This window comes from Plectrocnemia conspersa, unplaced genomic scaffold (assembly GCF_051122295.1).
Source record: "Plectrocnemia conspersa isolate PC_06_02 unplaced genomic scaffold, ASM5112229v1 ptg000001l, whole genome shotgun sequence".
Classification (NCBI taxonomy): domain Eukaryota; kingdom Metazoa; phylum Arthropoda; class Insecta; order Trichoptera; family Polycentropodidae; genus Plectrocnemia; species Plectrocnemia conspersa.
The window spans coordinates 27,829,454-27,847,892 of record NW_028277165.1 but is presented as its reverse complement, the minus strand read 5'-3'; the positions used below and the strand labels follow the sequence as shown (position 1 = coordinate 27,847,892).

General features: G+C 30.7%; 1 protein-coding gene across 2 annotated transcripts in view; it reads left to right on the top strand.

Moving 5' to 3' along the window:
• The window catches only part of Sol1 (CUB domain-containing protein Sol1), a 387,647-nt gene that overhangs the window by 320,486 nt on the left and 48,722 nt on the right, over positions 1-18,439 (top strand). For both annotated transcript variants that reach the window (XM_088205243.1, XM_088205251.1), the window contains one exon: positions 14,144-14,218. In XM_088205243.1, the coding sequence (XP_088061369.1) occupies positions 14,144-14,218 (75 nt within the window). The remainder of the gene's footprint in view (positions 1-14,143; positions 14,219-18,439) is intronic.

Here is an 18,439-nt window from a genome sequence, read left to right as displayed (position 1 = left end):
GAAAGTAAAGTTGTGGAATGAAAAAGAGTATTTTGGCGAAGCGGTATATGCATAGAATACAAAGTTTGTCTTAAACCGCAGTAAGAGTAGTAACACGAGTATCATACGTGCGCGAAATGCTCATAGTTTTCATGAAAAATTGATAGGTGGAATAGGAAATTGTGAACGGTAAGTATTCTCGTGGAATGCTAACGTCTCACCCGACCCACGCTTTTGGGATAATGGGACTTGCGAAATTGTCATGCGAAAATTTCTCCTAAATATTGATGGGGACTTGACCCAGAAACTCGATGAAAGCCTATCGAGCTCATTTTTAGAGACACTGTGCTGTTTAAGTAAAATAAAAAAATACATATAATCTTCAAAACTGAATTTTTAAATATTATAAATAAATGGCTCAGACGTCATAAAAAAATTGGTACATTTATTATTAAATATATACAAATGTATAGCATTTAGTAAATTCAAGGCACTGGAAGCCTTATTATCAACCTTGCTCAAAGGGTTTTGCTTATAAAATATTTTAGATAGGGTGCCAAAAAAATATTTTTGGTAATGAGGCGAACCAAATGTATGGGAAAATATATATATATATATATTAATTGTATCTCCTTAATATTATCCGAGGCGTACTTATATTTTAAATATTAACAACTTTTAATAATAATAAATAAGAAGTCGCTTCTTAGCACTTTCTTAATTATTACCTTTTGACATAAAAAGCAAAGAACTTTTTACCGCACTTAGATCTTTCTTTATCATAGACCTGCATAGGACATAAAATACGTTAAAATTGCGATTCCTCTTGCATTTCGTTCGCAATTGAATTGCGATGCGGGGTTAAAGAAAAAAGAGGCTTGATTGCACCACTTCAAAGTTTTCTTTTCGCCTTTAAGTCTTAAGTGCGCTGGAATAATGAATGCATTGTTCGCGTGGCGTGCAACTGAAAATGTGGCCAGGTAAACTGGAAACACAGTACTAGAGAGTGGAAGGTTTATTGCCGCATGGTCTAAATTTAAGGTTTTGCCATGTCGGTGAATTTAATACGCTTTTGGTTTTAATATTCAGAGAACTCGAACGACGGCGGCGACGACGAAATCGGGATTCGATGATGCATATGAAATTGGTTTTGAGGGGTTCAAAAAATATTTTAATAACCGGAAAGGATGGCTCGCGTGTATAAAGCGAAATTTTAAATGAATATTTAAAATCTTTGATATAATAGCATATATTTTAGGAATTTATATTAAATAAATATTTTACTTAACATATATAAATTGTTGTTGAAGCAAGGGTCATTGAAATTGTTTAAATATTCCAATTTTTGCTATAATTATTAAAAATGGCTGTTTAAAACGCTTTTTTTTTTACTTATTAACTATTAAATTGTCTTCTTAATTTGATGTTAAAATCTAGGTGTTACAACAAAATTTGTAAAATTCTATATTTAATGCATCTTAAAACTCGGCTTTTTTTGTCATGTAATTCCAGCACATTTTTTACGGTGTTTTTACTCTTACAAAAACAATTATTACTGACGGCACAATCAGCGAAGCATTTTACGTAAATATGTTGTCATTATTTTCATTTTCCTTATTTTTAAATGTAAAAGTTTGATCCAAAGCTTAAAAATTTTCAGTTACTTCTCAGCCACCAGTCCCAATAAAAAAAATGTTGAAAACAATAACAGAAGCGACGACAGAAAACATGGAAATATTAGTGCAAATTGATTAATCTGAATTGTTATTATATTGGGGAGCAAGGCCAATCTCAAAATTTGATCATAAGATCAAATAAACGATTTTTGCTCAAAAAATGAATGGTTGAACATACACAAAATAAAACTTGGCTGCACAACTCTTGAGTGCAAAAACAATTATTCCGCTTCAGTAGTCAAAGGCTATAAAATCATGCCGTTTGCCATCCTAGTAGAAATGCTTGCTTATCCAAAGTTCATTCTGTGACGTTTTTATATTATTATTACGACTTTTAAGTAGTAAGAATATAATGAAGTACATCTAAACCGAATTTTGACCAATAGGAGAGCGCAAAAAACAATTATCCCTTCTCAGAAGTCAAAAATCCAAGTCAAAAGCAATAAAATCGTGCCGTCGCCGTCGCAGTGGGAACGCTCGTTACCGAGCGTTCCCACTGCGACGGCGCCGACACGATTTTATTGCTTTTGACGTGAATTTTTGCCTTCTGAGAAGTGATAATTGTTTTTGCGCTCTCCTATTGACCAAAATTCAATTTTAATAAACTTCAACCAATCCTTATCTATTAGAAGTAATAAGTCCACTTAATTATAAGCGTTGAAGGTACTGCATAGAAAGTAGGTGCTTTTGAAGGCAATGTTCCGATTCTTTTATTTATTGTATGTATAAAAAAGGTTGTAGGGACTTATAACTTGTATACATCAGTACATATATACATCTCAAACTACTGTAGCTTAGTTCAGATTCAATATTTGAGGTTGCACTCTCCTATTGACCAAAATTCGATTTTAATAAACTTCAACCAATCCTTATTTATTAGAAGTAATAAGTCCATTCCATTTTTAAATGCACCTAATTATAAAAATAACACCTAATTTTCAATTTAAAATAATATGTTTTCGGGCGATAAACATGCTGGCGATTATTTATGGGCTCTAAAATGCTTATTTGACGCGGCGGTACTGCTAACGATTAATTGCTGGCGGTGAATATTAGGCGAATTTCATCTAATTTTTTTATCTGGTCTTTGATTTTAATGGTTTGAAATCAGAGACGTCATTTATGATTTTTTTAGGGATAGCGGGACAAAAGTTGCCTGTCAGTGATCGTTTTTTTAATAATTTTATTTCATTAAAATTCATAGTATTTCATTAAATAACATGTATTTTTCTGGCCAAATTCAAAGGAGGGCAAATAACGTCCCTGATTTTGGATCCTATTATAAATGTGCTGCAGCTGCTGTATATTTTGCACTACAAAAATTTTTCAAACTCGAAAACATTTTATTCCACATTAAAAGAGTAAATTCAAAAAATGTTGAGTTTGCACTAAAAATTGATGTTCAGTTGACATTTGGAGAGATAGATTTTAGGAACATGTTAATCAGACTAGCATAAACGAAAGAGAAATGATTCGTGAATTTTTCGATCATTTCTCTTATACATTTTCGAAAAGCTCAAATATTATTAAAAAGTATATTTCAGAAATATGAATGCATCTAATGTTTCATATTTCATAGAACTTTCAATTTTTAATGAAAAATTGTTAGTAACGGATAATACACGTTCAAGCAATTAAAAAGCTTTTCTAAAAGTAAACTTAGTTTACCAATAGATATCAGAATTTTAAAATGTTTTGGTAAATCCCACGAATTAATTTATTTTGCTTTGGTAGTTTTCTTTACCGAAATAATAGTTATTTTTATTCCTTTTTCATAGATATTTTACCCATAACTTTTTCTGAATTATTTTTTATTTATTTAATACCAATAACATTATATTGTTAAAATAGTCGCTTTATTATACTAATTGCATTTAATAAAATAATATATTTTTAATATATTTATATAGCTAAATAGAATCGAACTTTGTTTTTGGATTTGGAATATCAGATTTCAATCATAATATATGTATTTTAAAATTCTCAGTCAAGATTTAATTTTGTCATGAAACCACTCTCACTACCTGGTCTGACTGCATCTGTGACTTTTTGGAAGCACCGAATATCATTTAGATAAAGGGTTCACTTAATCACTAAATAAAAGCATATCTCGATAATTTAGCATCATAAAAAATATGTGAGATATCTTAATCTATTTTTAGCATATCTGCAGAAATGTGTCAATACCTAGTGACTAATTATTTTAAAGATGCATTAACGCTTTGCTTACTCTCTCCAGTAAGGGTTCATCACAATTAACAGATATTTGTTTGTCTCTTCTGAATAGTAATTTTCATGTTCTAAATTTCTATACGGTACTTTACGGTTATTGGTTTGACTCTAAACTGTCTAATCTTATGTGTTTTTTACTTTGACGTTTTTTTCCCTGTGGATTATTTTTCTTCTCAGTACAGTTATTTGTAGTTTTTAACAGATACTTTCCCATGATTTTTTTATGTATTGTTTTATATGGAAACATTTTTCTTTGGTTGCTTCTTGGAATTCTGTATCGATCATTTTTAGTTCGGTGTTAAATTTTCCACTGCGTTGATTTCTTATATAAAATAATATATATTACTTTATATATATTTCATAACCTTTATACCTTGAATAACCAAAATTACATTTATATATGCCCTTTTTAACTTGTTTAATCCTTAATTTATTCAATGTCATGTATGACATTTAGGAAATGTGTGACCTTTTTAATATACTATATATATATGACATTTGTAACATATATTTCACTGACTTATCTACTTAGTGCTGTATGTGATATTTATTTAACAAATTTTATATATTGATAAAACATAATGCAAGCATTATAATTGCCTTTTATGTTTTTCATTAAATATTTAATTAAAAATGTTAAAGATTTAAGCTTAAAACTTCATATTATTTTTAAATTGGCTTTTATGTAATATCATAAATAAAAATATACTATCAAATAAAATATTGTATAAGATAGAGATAAACTTTATTAAGCATACTATAATTCTATGTCAAATATTTAAAGAAAGAGTCTTCTTACGTGTTATTTTTATTTTATATTTCCCGAGTACCTAGTTGCTGGGAGAAAAAAATAAAGAAGGTAATTTATTATTGTCGAAATAAGCAGATTTTATTTTAATAAAAAAAATGTTGTATTATAATTAAATTAAATTAAAATAATAAACATAACGTCTAACCTAATTTATATTGTTGTATTCGTAGCATTAAAATTGCAATTCTAAAATTATAAAATCTGATTAATAAGCTACATTAAGCTGTTTGTTTTGTTTCATATTCTGCATTAGTTTCAAAACAAGTCATATTTTATTTCTTTACGACGAACTTGCGTGTATTTAAAACGTGAATTTTTCATCATATTTCATCGCTGGAAATGGTTATTCGGCGCAGGTGAAACGTTATACTTACGTCCATCAGAAAACATCTAGATTAACTCTAATTCGGAAGGTCTGTTTCAAAATTAAACTTTCACCGTAATTCATTCGTCTCTGAAAATATTTTTAGACATCGTTAAAACGTCACCGGCGACGACCGAATTAAAACGTCGAATGCATCAACCGAAAATAGATGTCCCGTAAAATTTCGGACTCGATCCGAAACGGAAATAGTTTTCGAAAATTAAGCCGCCACGATCTGTGTCTAGTGGATATCTTTATAAGTTTATTTTAGTGAAAAGTAACCCAAATTTTATATTGTTAGGTAGAGAGGGGTGCTCCGCGACCCAATTTCGAATCGGAAAGGTCGCATATTTCAGAAAAGGGGCACCGACCGAAATAAAGTGGTCGTCAATCCGAATCCGATCCAATGACAGGATATTGGACCCTAGTCATAATTTATAAAATTCAATTTTGAATTTTTCATCCCCGGCGTTCCGACCGAAATTAGAGTTATGAAATGCCGCATAGATTTCCGGTCGACATTTATTCCAATAATCTTATTTTTATTTAATATCTAATTCAAAAACGAATATCCTATGACTTTTCAATATTTTATGTTTAATATCGTAGATAAAATAAGCTAAGAGTTTAATATATGGTAAAATATATTCACTATTAAAAAAAAATGTAAGCTTTTATAAAGAATTTCTAATAAGTTATAAACGAGATAGATACAAATATATTAATGAAATCGTGAATTTGAGACTAATAAGATCAGAAATCAAGATATCTTTTCCTAAGATAACATTGATATAACCTATGATTTAAGAATGATCTTGCTAAATATCACACAATATATAGTTTTTTTTTTATTATATATAATCCAAAATCTTATTAACAGAGAAGTGTCTGGCAATTTTTTTTAAATTATATTTGTACAACCATTTAAATTATTTTTAAAGTATTCTACATGATTAGTCTTTGGTTTTATTTATTAAACCTCTATATGTTTACAAATACCTTTTATCCAGAAACATTTTAAACAGGGTGTTATATGTATTAATTAAAGAGCATCATTCTTCAAAGTGACTGTATTATTTTTAACTGCTAAAGTACATGAAACATCGTCATATTTAATTTTTTTATTTTTGAAAACTATGCTTTTTGCATAAACATTTTATGTATGATAAAATGTAAGTCTCAAATAACCTTACATTCGTAGATTCCTCGAGTGTTTTGATTTTTTCTAGAAAAAGTTACTTTATACTCTAATTTTATTTTAATAAGATACAAAAATGCTGATTCACATAAGTATGTAAATTTAAAACACGGATTTAAATATTCACAACATCTTCTTAAATTTGGATATTTTTCGTTACAAATATATTTGCAAAAATATTTGTCCAATGACTTTCAGAAAATATTATATTGCAAAGTAATGATTGCATTTTCAAGCGCACATTATCAAAATTAATCTGCTAGTGTTTTATTGAAGACCATCCTTAAGTATTCAGGGCTGCAAAGCTTGCTGACGAATCACAATCATGCAGCGATCATTCAGCCAGTCGTAGCACTCACTTCTCAACAGCGAAATATGTATACGCCTTTAGAAAGTGACTTTAGCTTGATGGACATATCCGAGGTTGAATTGTGCAACGGGAATATTGTAGCCTTATTTATTTATTTATTTATTTATTAAAATTATAACCATCGTGACCTGACAGGCAAACCTAATGCGTCACGATAGTCAAAAGTACTAATACATCATAATACATACAAATATAAACAAGACAAAACAACAGACACAAATCACCTCAACAGGTGTGCATTGTCCCATACGAACTGAACCAAAACTCCATATGTGCAAGAAAAAATGTCAATATTACTATGGACAGAATTGAGCAGATAAATAGCCTTGGCCAGAGAAGAGTTGGCAAGTGCTCCAGTTCTACACTTAACAGGCAAGAATAGTGGACGCGACCGAGAACTATAACCACCTTCAGGAGCCCACATTTGAAGCTGCTCGAGCACTGAAGGATTGTCTACGATGCCCTTGAGCAATTTCCAGAAGTGTTTAATTACATAAACACTTCTGCGAGTCGACAAAGAAACGTATCCCAGGGCTCCCAAAATAAAAGCACCGAGAAACAAGAACGGATAATACCCGTATTCCTTCAAGTATAAATATCGAAGAAATTTACGTTGTACTTTATCCAGCTTCAATTCATTACATTGATTCATTACGCCTGGGATCCAAATGATGGAGCTAGTTTCTAGTATGCTGCGGACTAGAGTATCATAAAGAGTGCGTAATACTAAAGTATTCCTGAAGTAACGCGCATTTCTCAAGATAAAACCGAGCATTTTTAAGGATTTGCCATGAGTCTCTGCAATGTGCTGGCTAAATTTCCAACGTTCTTCGAAAGTCACTCCTAAATCCTTAGTTGAAGAAAACCTTTCCAGAAAATATCCGCCTAGATGGTATGAATATTTTGCCGGCGTTAATGACCTTGAAAATGAAATTGTGTGACATTTCTTTACACTGAAAGGCAATTGGTTATAACAAGACCATTTCCATATAGAGTTGAGATCCTCCTGTAGGTCGAGGGAATCAGAAATCGAATGCATTTTCTTGTAAATTTTCAAGTCATCTGCATATAATAAAAAATCTGAATGCTCTATTGCTGTTTCTATGTCATTAATGAACAATAAAAACAACAATGGACCCAAATTGGATCCTTGAGGTACTCCAGTAGGGGTCTTATATCGTTCTGAAAAGGAGTTATTATACTTGACGAATTGATATCTATTGGTCAAGTAATTTGAGAATAGATTTATGAGATCTTCAGAAAACTCGAAATTAGATAACTTTTTTACAAGTAAAGCATGGTTAACTTTATCAAATGCTTTTTCAAAAGCTGTGTATACGACGTCCACTTGTACACCAGAGTTCAATGATTTTGAAACATAGTTAGACAAAACCATTAGATTAGTGACAGTGGATCGAGATTTACGGAAACCATGTTGTTGGTCGAGAAGCATACACCTGCAATGATTAAAAATGTATTTATGCAAAACAATTTCAAATAATTTTGCAGGTGATGAGATCAAAGCTATTGGCCTGTAATTGTCAATCTGAGATTTGGGACCCTTTTTATGAATCGGAGTGACTTTTGAACATTTCCACAAGTCTGGAATACAAGAGGATCTCAAAATTAAATTAAATATAAATTTTAGACGCTGTAAAATACCAGACTTGCATCCTTTCAAAATGTAGTCTGGAATAAAATCTGGTCCCGAGGTAAAATGGACTTTAGTCTGCTTATGGTGATATATTGTTTTCCGTGACCGTTTCGTAGCAAATAAATATTCATTGTACGGACTTAGAAGATTCTTTTAGAATTTCTTAATTGACACCAAATATTTGCGGACCACCGGTTAAAAAACATTTCTCAAGGGCCGCTAAAGCATTAACAGATTGTCAACGCCGCCTTTTAACAATTTAAAAAAAAAACAATATACACAAAATCCAAGCTATTGTATCTTAAAGCTACTAGAAAAAATGTACTAATAGAAAAATACGGACACTCACTCTTGTGGAGATATTAGAATTCTTTTTAACGATAAGGAATACTTCGCCTTTCTAAGGTTCTCGACAATAAAGTAATATTCGCTATTAACTAACATACGCGAATCACCAATGAATTATTAAAGTGACACGCGCTCCGCATAACAAGGCCAAGCATCCTCAACGCCTTTTAGTAAACTTTGGCGATGTACGTACAAAATCTGAATCTCCGTTTTTACGTTATTCCTAAATCTTTGATGAAAGTATTGCTGATTAAAACACTTCCGCTAAACTGTAGAAAGTTCTGCCTGCCAAGGTGATCTGAAAAATATAGCAAAATGACATTTGACGATGCTGAAAAGTAATCGATTGTCGATCCAGATATTTTTGTAAAGAGTGCGAATATTCTTAGATACTTTCAGTTCATAAGCATATAACAAATATTTCGAGTTCCTAATTGCCGCATCAATGTCGTTGATAAAAAGGAAAAAAAGCAGATGACTCAGAGTAGATACCTGATTAGCGAAATGCTAATCAAGTTAGACAAAAACATATTTATTTAAACATACCCTGTTTTTTTAAGAATAATAAATTATGCTGCAGAGCAAAGTATAGATATGAGGATGTCAGCCACATCGTGGACGAAATTTCTTGCCAAATTAATATTTACCACAAATATATTTGTATAAAACAACATATGTAATACTAAAAGACTATATACACATTTATTTGAATACAAATACGTATTCTAAATTCAATATGTAATACTTGAACACTATACGCAATTATTTGAAAACAAAGGACTGTAGTTAATAGGGCAAATTGGTAATAAAACGTAATAAATTAGAAAGGGACTAAACAATGCCTAAGAGGATGTAGAGAGGTTGTAAAACTAGATACAGTTTTCGATTAGCTTTGTTTCGGGGAAATTTCTAATTAAAATCACAGCTAATGGATATACAAAATATGTCAATTGATAGTAAAGTGAGACATTAAAAGCAAAAGTGTTTATATTAGAAATTTTATTAAATAATTAGCAAGTGAGACTGTTGTGATTATGTTTTTTTTAATATATTCGATTTTAATTATTATAATAAGTGTATTTTGATTAAAGGTCATTTTCATTTTCACTACAACATTAATAATAGTTATCAACTATAGAAATAAAATTTCTTATTTCTGAAAAATCCTATTGATATTTTTAAAATCAGTCCATAATTTTACATTTAAATTTGTACCGACTGGATCAGCTGACTATCAAGGTCGGTCGACGAGAATATTATTATCTCATCGACCGATCCAATATAATAGTGGATGTGTAGCTTACTATTCGTATGTCAAAGTTCTTTAAGCAGTACTTCTTAATATTAAAATAGTTTATTATTAATTTATTTCACAAAAAAATTCATGTAAATCAAAAAAATAAAATAATTCGATCGCAATCGTATATAACATGAACTAATAAAAAGCTACATATAGTAGCTCAAAACACAATACGAGACTCACTTTACTCAGTCATTATTTCATTATTAAATTTGCCCTAATGCCCGCAGACAACGAAAACTATTATATAATATGATACTATAGTATAGTTTCCAGCGGCTAATTCTAGAGCAATTTCTCAGCGCCGTTTGTTACCTCACGCGATGAACTTTACTATATATACATATATAGTACACTTAGTAATACTTATACCTACAACACAAGAAACAACTTATTAATGTCTGGCAGTGCAGAAAAGCAATATCGCTCTTTAATTTCCGGCGCCGTAACTTTTAGCCAGAAATGAAAACGTGAATAAATGAAAGCCTCGGCAGAGACACGACAACCCGTCTTAATGTATGTAAATGCAATTTTGTGCCCACCCAAAAGCTCTTGGAGCTGAAATTGACGCCGACTCTTATCCCATATTTCATCAGGGCACTCCACTGTTGAGCTTCTTCTTCGGCGTCAACAACACCCTCGACACTCTAATGCCGTCCAAATGTGTACGGATCATAGCCATAACTCGTTACTGTGAGCTGGTCCTTAAATTTATTTATTCATACGTAATGGATTTTTTAGCGTGATGAGTTATGACGATTCCATTCCGTGTAAAAAAATGTCAACACTTAAGGCGCAAAGTGTAATTCTAACGCCAAGTAAGTCCATAAATAGATTCTCAATAATCTAGGTTATCTAGAAAACTAATCTTCACATACTATGTTATTCTTAGCAGCTTACCAAATGGGTGTTAGGTAAACCGTTAAGCTTTTTTAATCTCAAGTCACACTAATTGATAATATTAAATAATATATTTGATACAAATATCACATAGCTTGATTTATATACATATAACAAATTTCAACTTCATTACTTAGAATAGACACGAGTTATTTCTAATTCTATTTTAATTTTATTAGTATTTTTTATATAAGATTTCTTTTTTATTTAATATTAATTTGATTAGATTGTGACTTTTGCATTATAAATATTATTTTTTTTAATTTCTAATATTTGTTTTGGCAATCTTCCACGGACATCATCCATGCGCCAGCTCCTCCACCATTGTTTTGAAACACGTCTCATTTACTTCTGGGGGTTCTCATATCGCGCTTTGTTTAAATGGTTGATTTCTTGTAATAAATTGTAATTTCTAAATTATTGTGTAAATTGAGTACTAATTTAAGCTGGGTCACATCGATTTTTAAAATGTCAAATGGCAAAATAATTAAAAATTAGTGCCCTTTATGGGGGCAGGCCACGCCACATTTGGCCTTTCTTCTCTTCTGCGGTGTATTATTAAAATAAACATCGAATGTGTGCTACTAGGTCCGCTTATAAAGTGTCCGTGAGCCGCACAGTTCAAAAGGGCGCAGACGGTCGCAAATGAACTTCAGGGACTGACCAACAAATAGAGTTAATTGTTCGAGCGAGTTAAATTAAGGGTAAATATTTAACCGCTCGACTTGTGCTAGTAAATTATTAAATAATTCCAATGTAAATTCCGCGAAGAGCTTTGATAAGTTAGGAGCTTGGAAAATAGTTTTGCTCAAATAATTGTACATAAGTATTTAGTGTTTTGAATTTACCAATAATTTAATATAATATGATGAATATTAAACAGTGACATCTTCTAACGACATTTGTAACTTTTACAGTTTTATTAAATATTTATTTCGGTTTGAAACTTTGCTAAAATAAAAATTTATTTTGTTAAAAGATGGCAGTAAACTTATCCCTTGAGGATTGAAAATAATTTAATTTTAATGTTACTATTACATATTTGAAAGGTTTGCCACAATAGTAAGATAATTCTTGTTGTATGTAAATTATTTTTTATATAACATTTAATTTCTTATCAGTTTTGCTTTGACAACATTTTCAAATATATTATTAAAAATCAATTCATATTATATTGATTATGCTAGAGTACATATTGCCTAGAGTTAAAACTAAATTTATAACTCCAAATTAGAATTTTTAAACAGAACAAGTAAAATTATAGTCATTTTTTTCTATAATTATTTTTTTCTAATACCTATGTAAGTTCTTATCATTTTCATATGAATAATATACTATACAAGTTTAATAATAAAGTAACTAAAAATAAAACTTTAATGAATATCAATAGTCTTTGTTAATCTGTCAAAACTCGCCTGATTCACTATTAACCCATTCATTGTCGCTGTGCCCATCCAGGTAACGTCATTTCAGATTTTTCCAAGCAGGTGGTTAATTTTGACCAGTCATTGGTCCTTTTTTAATATTTCCATTTTATTTAGATTTAAAGTATTTTATTAAATGAGCAAATTCAAGGGGGTCTCTGTTTAGAATCCACGTCAAAAGCATCAAATTATGCCATCGCAGTGAAAACGCTTGGTTATCTGGCGTTCATAATAATACATTTTATAATAATATTACGACTCATAATAAATGAGAATCGAATGAAGCGTATCTTAACCGAATTTTGACTAATAGGAGAGCACAAAATTATTACTTCTCAGAAGTCAAAAATTCACGTCAAAAGCAATAAAATCACATATTAAAAAAAATATTTTCCAGATAAATTCGAGACTGTTTTTAGGGTCGTCACTTTAGCTTTTTTTAATATTTCTATTTTATTAAGATTCATTTTATTTAATTATATGCCTTGTGTTTTTGGCAAATGCCTTACCTACCCCTTACCTGTGCAGACCAAAAGTGACTTGGCCTGCACAGGTACAAGTCTCAAAAGCCGCTAATATTTTAATATTCACATTAAAAAAATATGAACTATTGCAGAAATTACTTTGGCCCAAGCTTCTGCGTGTGTTCATTGTTTTGCGAAAAAAATAGCTTATCTAATCGTAAAAAACGCATTCCCAGACACTGACTGACACGTGCAGAAACATGCAGCGATCACAAACCATTCAGAAAAATATATTTCTTGAGCAAATAAGAATCTATTATATCTGAAAATGTATATACATCAGTTATATATAATAGTTCGAAAGGCTAAGTACTCTTCAGCCGTCTTACATTGAGGAGTTTGCTGCCTCGATGTTGACGTGCTGTTGGAGCCTCATTTCATGTTTACTGACACTGACACCTAGGTCAGGAGCACTTCAAATGAGGCGATGTACTAGTGCCTTTTTGCTAGGAACGTTGGGATACAATTTATTGCATTATCGGCGTAGCGTCTAATCAATAATGCAAGGTATTTGGGGAAGGTGTCGACAATCCCTCAATGCTCGTTTACTTTTAGCTGCAGTTTTATAGTGTCCTAGAAAGTCGCGATTGCGTCCCTTATTTCTATCCGTTGCAAAAATGCTCCCCTAGCACAAACCAATCAACTTCTTCATCACTGAAAAAGATGATGTTGCTTATCTATTTTAGTTATACACCATAATTTATTTTTATTATTATATTATATAATTAGTGTAAAGTTATGATGGTCAGAAAAAAAATATGGAAATAACTAAGTTAATTTAATTTGTAGATAACACCTTAGTTAAGAAAAAAAGTTTTTTTATATTTGAGCAGGATGTGTGGTAGAACACATATTTTTTTACATACATAATTGTATAAGTGAATATAAAGCAATAAATTTCTGTTTTTTGTATATTATATCATAATTGTAATTGCGATGTATTTGAAAATGTAAAAAATATTTTAATTAATTTGGTAATGTTTATCTTATGTTAAAGAATAATTTTATAAATTAGTAAATAAAACAATACCAAAAAATAAGCAAAATAAGATTTTTAGCCTGCCAAAAAAAGATACGTATAATATTTAGGGAACCTAATTTTTTATTTCAAAAATATTTCTTGCAGTTTCTAAAGTATTACATTTATTATTCTATGCAAATTTAATAGAAACATGTATGGTTTTTTCATGTTTTTTTAGTTTGATTCTCAAAAGCATGTCTTAATTTTTTTTCAAAATATTGCTTATGCAGCAAAAATCTAACGATAAGCAGATGCATACATTTTTATGATAATTTTTAAACATTACTACAGCATTCAACTTTGTTTAATTATATTTATTAAACACATTTTTAACTTTTTCAGACGCCGATAAAAATAACAAGCTTTTGAGCCATCAAAAAACATACACCGTTATTGGACCGGAAGTCAGTGCCACAAGTAAGTTGCTTTATTTAATATTTTTTGATTATAAACAAGAAACGCACAAATTAATTGTTTGTGCATACATAGAAAAAAATATCGTGTTAACCGTGTAATTTTTAAGAGTTAAATATTTGTATCCACCGTTTCGATATCCGCCCGGTAAACAACACTTATCTGCATGATTTACAGCGAGCCCTTGATTACTGTTTCCGTTTCTGCTTTCACGATTTTTCCAGATTTTTAAACCTTTTATTTTCCGTGTAAAGCCGCGTGCGTTCGATTTGCGTTTTCTCTGGAATCTCCTCTTGTGCGTGACCTTTGAAATTCCTAAATTTTACATCGAGGGCATCAAAGCGCGAATGGAAGCTGAATTCTGCGGCATATTAAAAGTTCATCGATTATAAAATTTGCACTCAACTGAAACATAATTCAACGGGGGAGAGTGGATAAACTGCCGACAAACGGTGGATTTATCGACGGTGACCGGATGAGGGTTAAATAATTCAAGAGACACTCGATGTCGGATATTTGGAACGATACAGAAGAAGGTTCTACTTTAGAACATCGACATACGATATTTATTTAGATTTATCAGTTTTTAAAACGGGATAGAATAAATTGTATTATGCTGATTAAATATTGAAATATAGGACAAAACAATTAGCTTACTTATTAAAGGCATAACCTACTTTTTCCAGCAGTGCTTTTATAATATCTCCGTCAGGCGCTTCGTCGCATTGGTATAGATTTATTTATCCATTACTCTTGTGCCACATATAGAATATAGAAAAGGGAACTTTTTAACATATGGGTCGGAGAGTTGTGATGCTACAATCCCAGGTTTCTGTCCTGGGACTTCTCAGAAAAACTCTGAAAAAAGCATTCTCGAATCACAAAAAATATTTTGGAGTTAGCTTAACATTTAAATAATTATATTTATATAAATATTTTATTAAACATAACATATATATTTCATTCTGTTCTTTTAACACACATTTTCTTTTCATAAAAAAGCATTTACCTACATAAATATATCTAGCAAATCACATGTTTATTTACATTTGTGAGTTTTAAAAATGACAATATAAATCCGTAGAGCACCCATGAATGCACAATAGCCACTTTAACCAACATAAACAATTAATTATTTTTACTTCAGTACAATTTATATACTAGAGTCATCGGGTATTTTGCCTATCTACAAATATAGGCTTCCACGCTCTAGATAAATCAATACGTACGACACAGAGTTACATTTCTCTTATAAAATAATCAAATACTTCGAATATTTCATATGTTAACTTTAAACATTATGTCTTAAATTCAGCTTCTATAAAATTATAATATGTATTATTTTGCACTGCAGGTTTAACAATATTCTATATAATTAACTGACTTTTATTTGCCACCTTCATCTCTGTTAACTGCACATTTACGACAGCACGGCAAGGCCTCGTTAACTCTGAACTTTGTAACGACCATACAGTAAATTACTTATTTCCCTTCCATATATAAGCCACAAAACCATTTCTATTTCCAATAAATTTTATATTAATAAACAGATTATCTGTATTTAAAATTTAATAAATTTTAATTTATATAAAAAATAAGATGCATATTACTATTAGGAACGGGATATAAAAAAGTACAAAGCATTAGAATTGATCAGATTAATCCGTAAGATCTCAGACTAGTAATCCGGAGGTCATGGGTTCGAGGCACGGCAGCAGACTCGAATTTTTATTCATAAAAATGCGCTATTATTATGAACCAACATAAGCTGAAAATGCCATTTATTGATTATAAATTATAATATGCATAATTATCTATAAATAATTATATAGATATTACCAAATACCAGACTTTTATTTTGGTGGTCAATACTAGATATTCTTTGTCTGATTGCTTTACCCAGTTGGAACAGATTTACCCTGTTGTATCGCATTGTTATTTGATGTCGGCCGGAGAGCAATTATTATGCACTCCTGCCGATCGAAATCTGATTTAAAGTTTTGAGCATTAACATTATAATTAAACTCTTTTATATCGTTCAATTATACATGCTTTTTATATTGTTCAATAAGAACGGCACAAATCGAACGGCTCATATACAAAAATAATGTTGAATTTGTGTTAAATTTAAACCAAATACAAAACACAAATTTTAACTGTATTTGCTATGTTGATATAAAGAGAGACATTATGCATTGTTCTTACATACTGGTAGAGCTAAAATTTTGATATTTCGGGAAACGCTAGTGCGTCTTAATTTTTTTTTAATTATTTTCAATACATCTTTATTGAAAACCATGCATTCAAAACTTAGACACAAATATTTTCAATATCTCAAAATATATAAGAACAATTACCTTCAGGTTTTGGCGTACAGAGTGATTTTCCGCCGGCCTATATGGCCAATAGATGCGGAACGACAAGACCTTGACCGTAAGCCGCCGTCTAAAACACCACTTTGGCGCAGTCCCTGAAGTTCATAGCGTATCGAGAGATACGACTTTAGACTTGATAATTGTAAACCACTTTTAATAAATATAAATAATATGTAAAATAAAGTATATTTATATCACCCGCTAGTCAAGTATTACATAGCACAATAATAATTAAGCCACATGTTAGGTACATATGTTTTTTTTTTTTAAATAAAACCAATATCCTGAAAAAATTATCCCACTATAAACTTGTATAAATGTAGGTATTACGTTCGTTCAAAGGAACGCCTTCTTACAGAAAGTTACAGCTGATAGGATTTCATACAACATCTCACTAGTCCGGTTCTCCAATGGACCGGAAAATGGTCTCGGCTTCCGGATTGATTTTCGCGGTAATATCAAGGGTCAAATGCGTTACGTTTTTAGAAAAGCCTCGAAAAGCCGCTTTATTTGAAGTTATATTGGTTTCGAAGCTATACTTATCGCTTAAGAAATATATATATATGTTCATATAGATTTTTATCGTTATTTATTAACTGTTTTTTATATATTATTTCTACTTGTGTATCTATCGTGGATTTTTAATTAACGACACGGGTGCGGTCTATCCTAGTACGTAGTAATTTAACTAATTCCCTGGCGATAATTAATTAAACTAATTATTACATATATATAAAAATATAATTTTGACAGTGAGCTTGTTGGTATGTGGGCATGTGGGTCAACCGATAAAGTTGTTCAAGTCGTATTTCATATTTGGACAACATAAATCTGCTCGTTCGTGTATGAAGCTTCGATATTTAATACAACAACTAGAAATACCGAAACTTTCTCAAATTAACAAATAACAATACCTTAAATGTATTTAATATTTATTGTTTCTGGTAGATCGTACAACAATAAAATTCCAAATATATGATATAATTTTTGAAATAAATTAAAATTAAATTACAAGGTGTGTATTTAATAGCTAGGCTCTGGAGTATAAAGTTTATAAATTACGGGTGGTTATATATAGGCGAGCATCCGAAAAAATGTGATGCTTTGAAAGCCAAATACCATTCCTGCTTTTAATAATTTTAAAGCACAAAATTATATTTGTTTAATGAGAATTTATTTTACAGTAAATAAAATAAAATCCAATATACCAAAAAAATACTATCTTGCAGTTTTTAAATCTCCGAAGATCGAAGTGAATTCTTGGATTTTGAACTTTGTAGTTGGATCAGGTATGCCGTGAATTTGAAAGCTACTGTTCTTTGCTTTTCTTTAGTATTTTAGTCAGTACTTGTAGTTTAATACCTTTGTTTAGTGAGAGTAAGGCAGAACTCTAGTATGTCATAAGTCAAAATCTAACTAGTTTGCTTAGTTTGAAATGCAATGTTTGCTCTTATATATTTTTTTGAGATAGTTACAGTGCTTTGCTCTTTTTTACTCTTGACCTTTTGGCTTTGAGCAAATGAGTGGTGTTGTGGTAGCAATAAGAAACAGATTAACCGTTGCAGAAGATTTTCTACGCGTTATGATGAAATGACCAGCAGTCATTCTCCCGTCGCTTCGCTAAAACAAATATCTCCACCACTGCGGTGTTGCCAGCGCAGGGTAACCAAATAAATCGGTTCCCTACAGGCCAGTGCGTTGATGTTATTATCTGTTATTTTTATAACGCGTAACGAATATGTATTAAACATCTGGAGATTTGGCAACACTGTCACGGGACACTTGTAGTCCAGGTACATGCAAGCCACATTCCATTGACACTGACTATTCTTTGTTTAGGTTCATATAA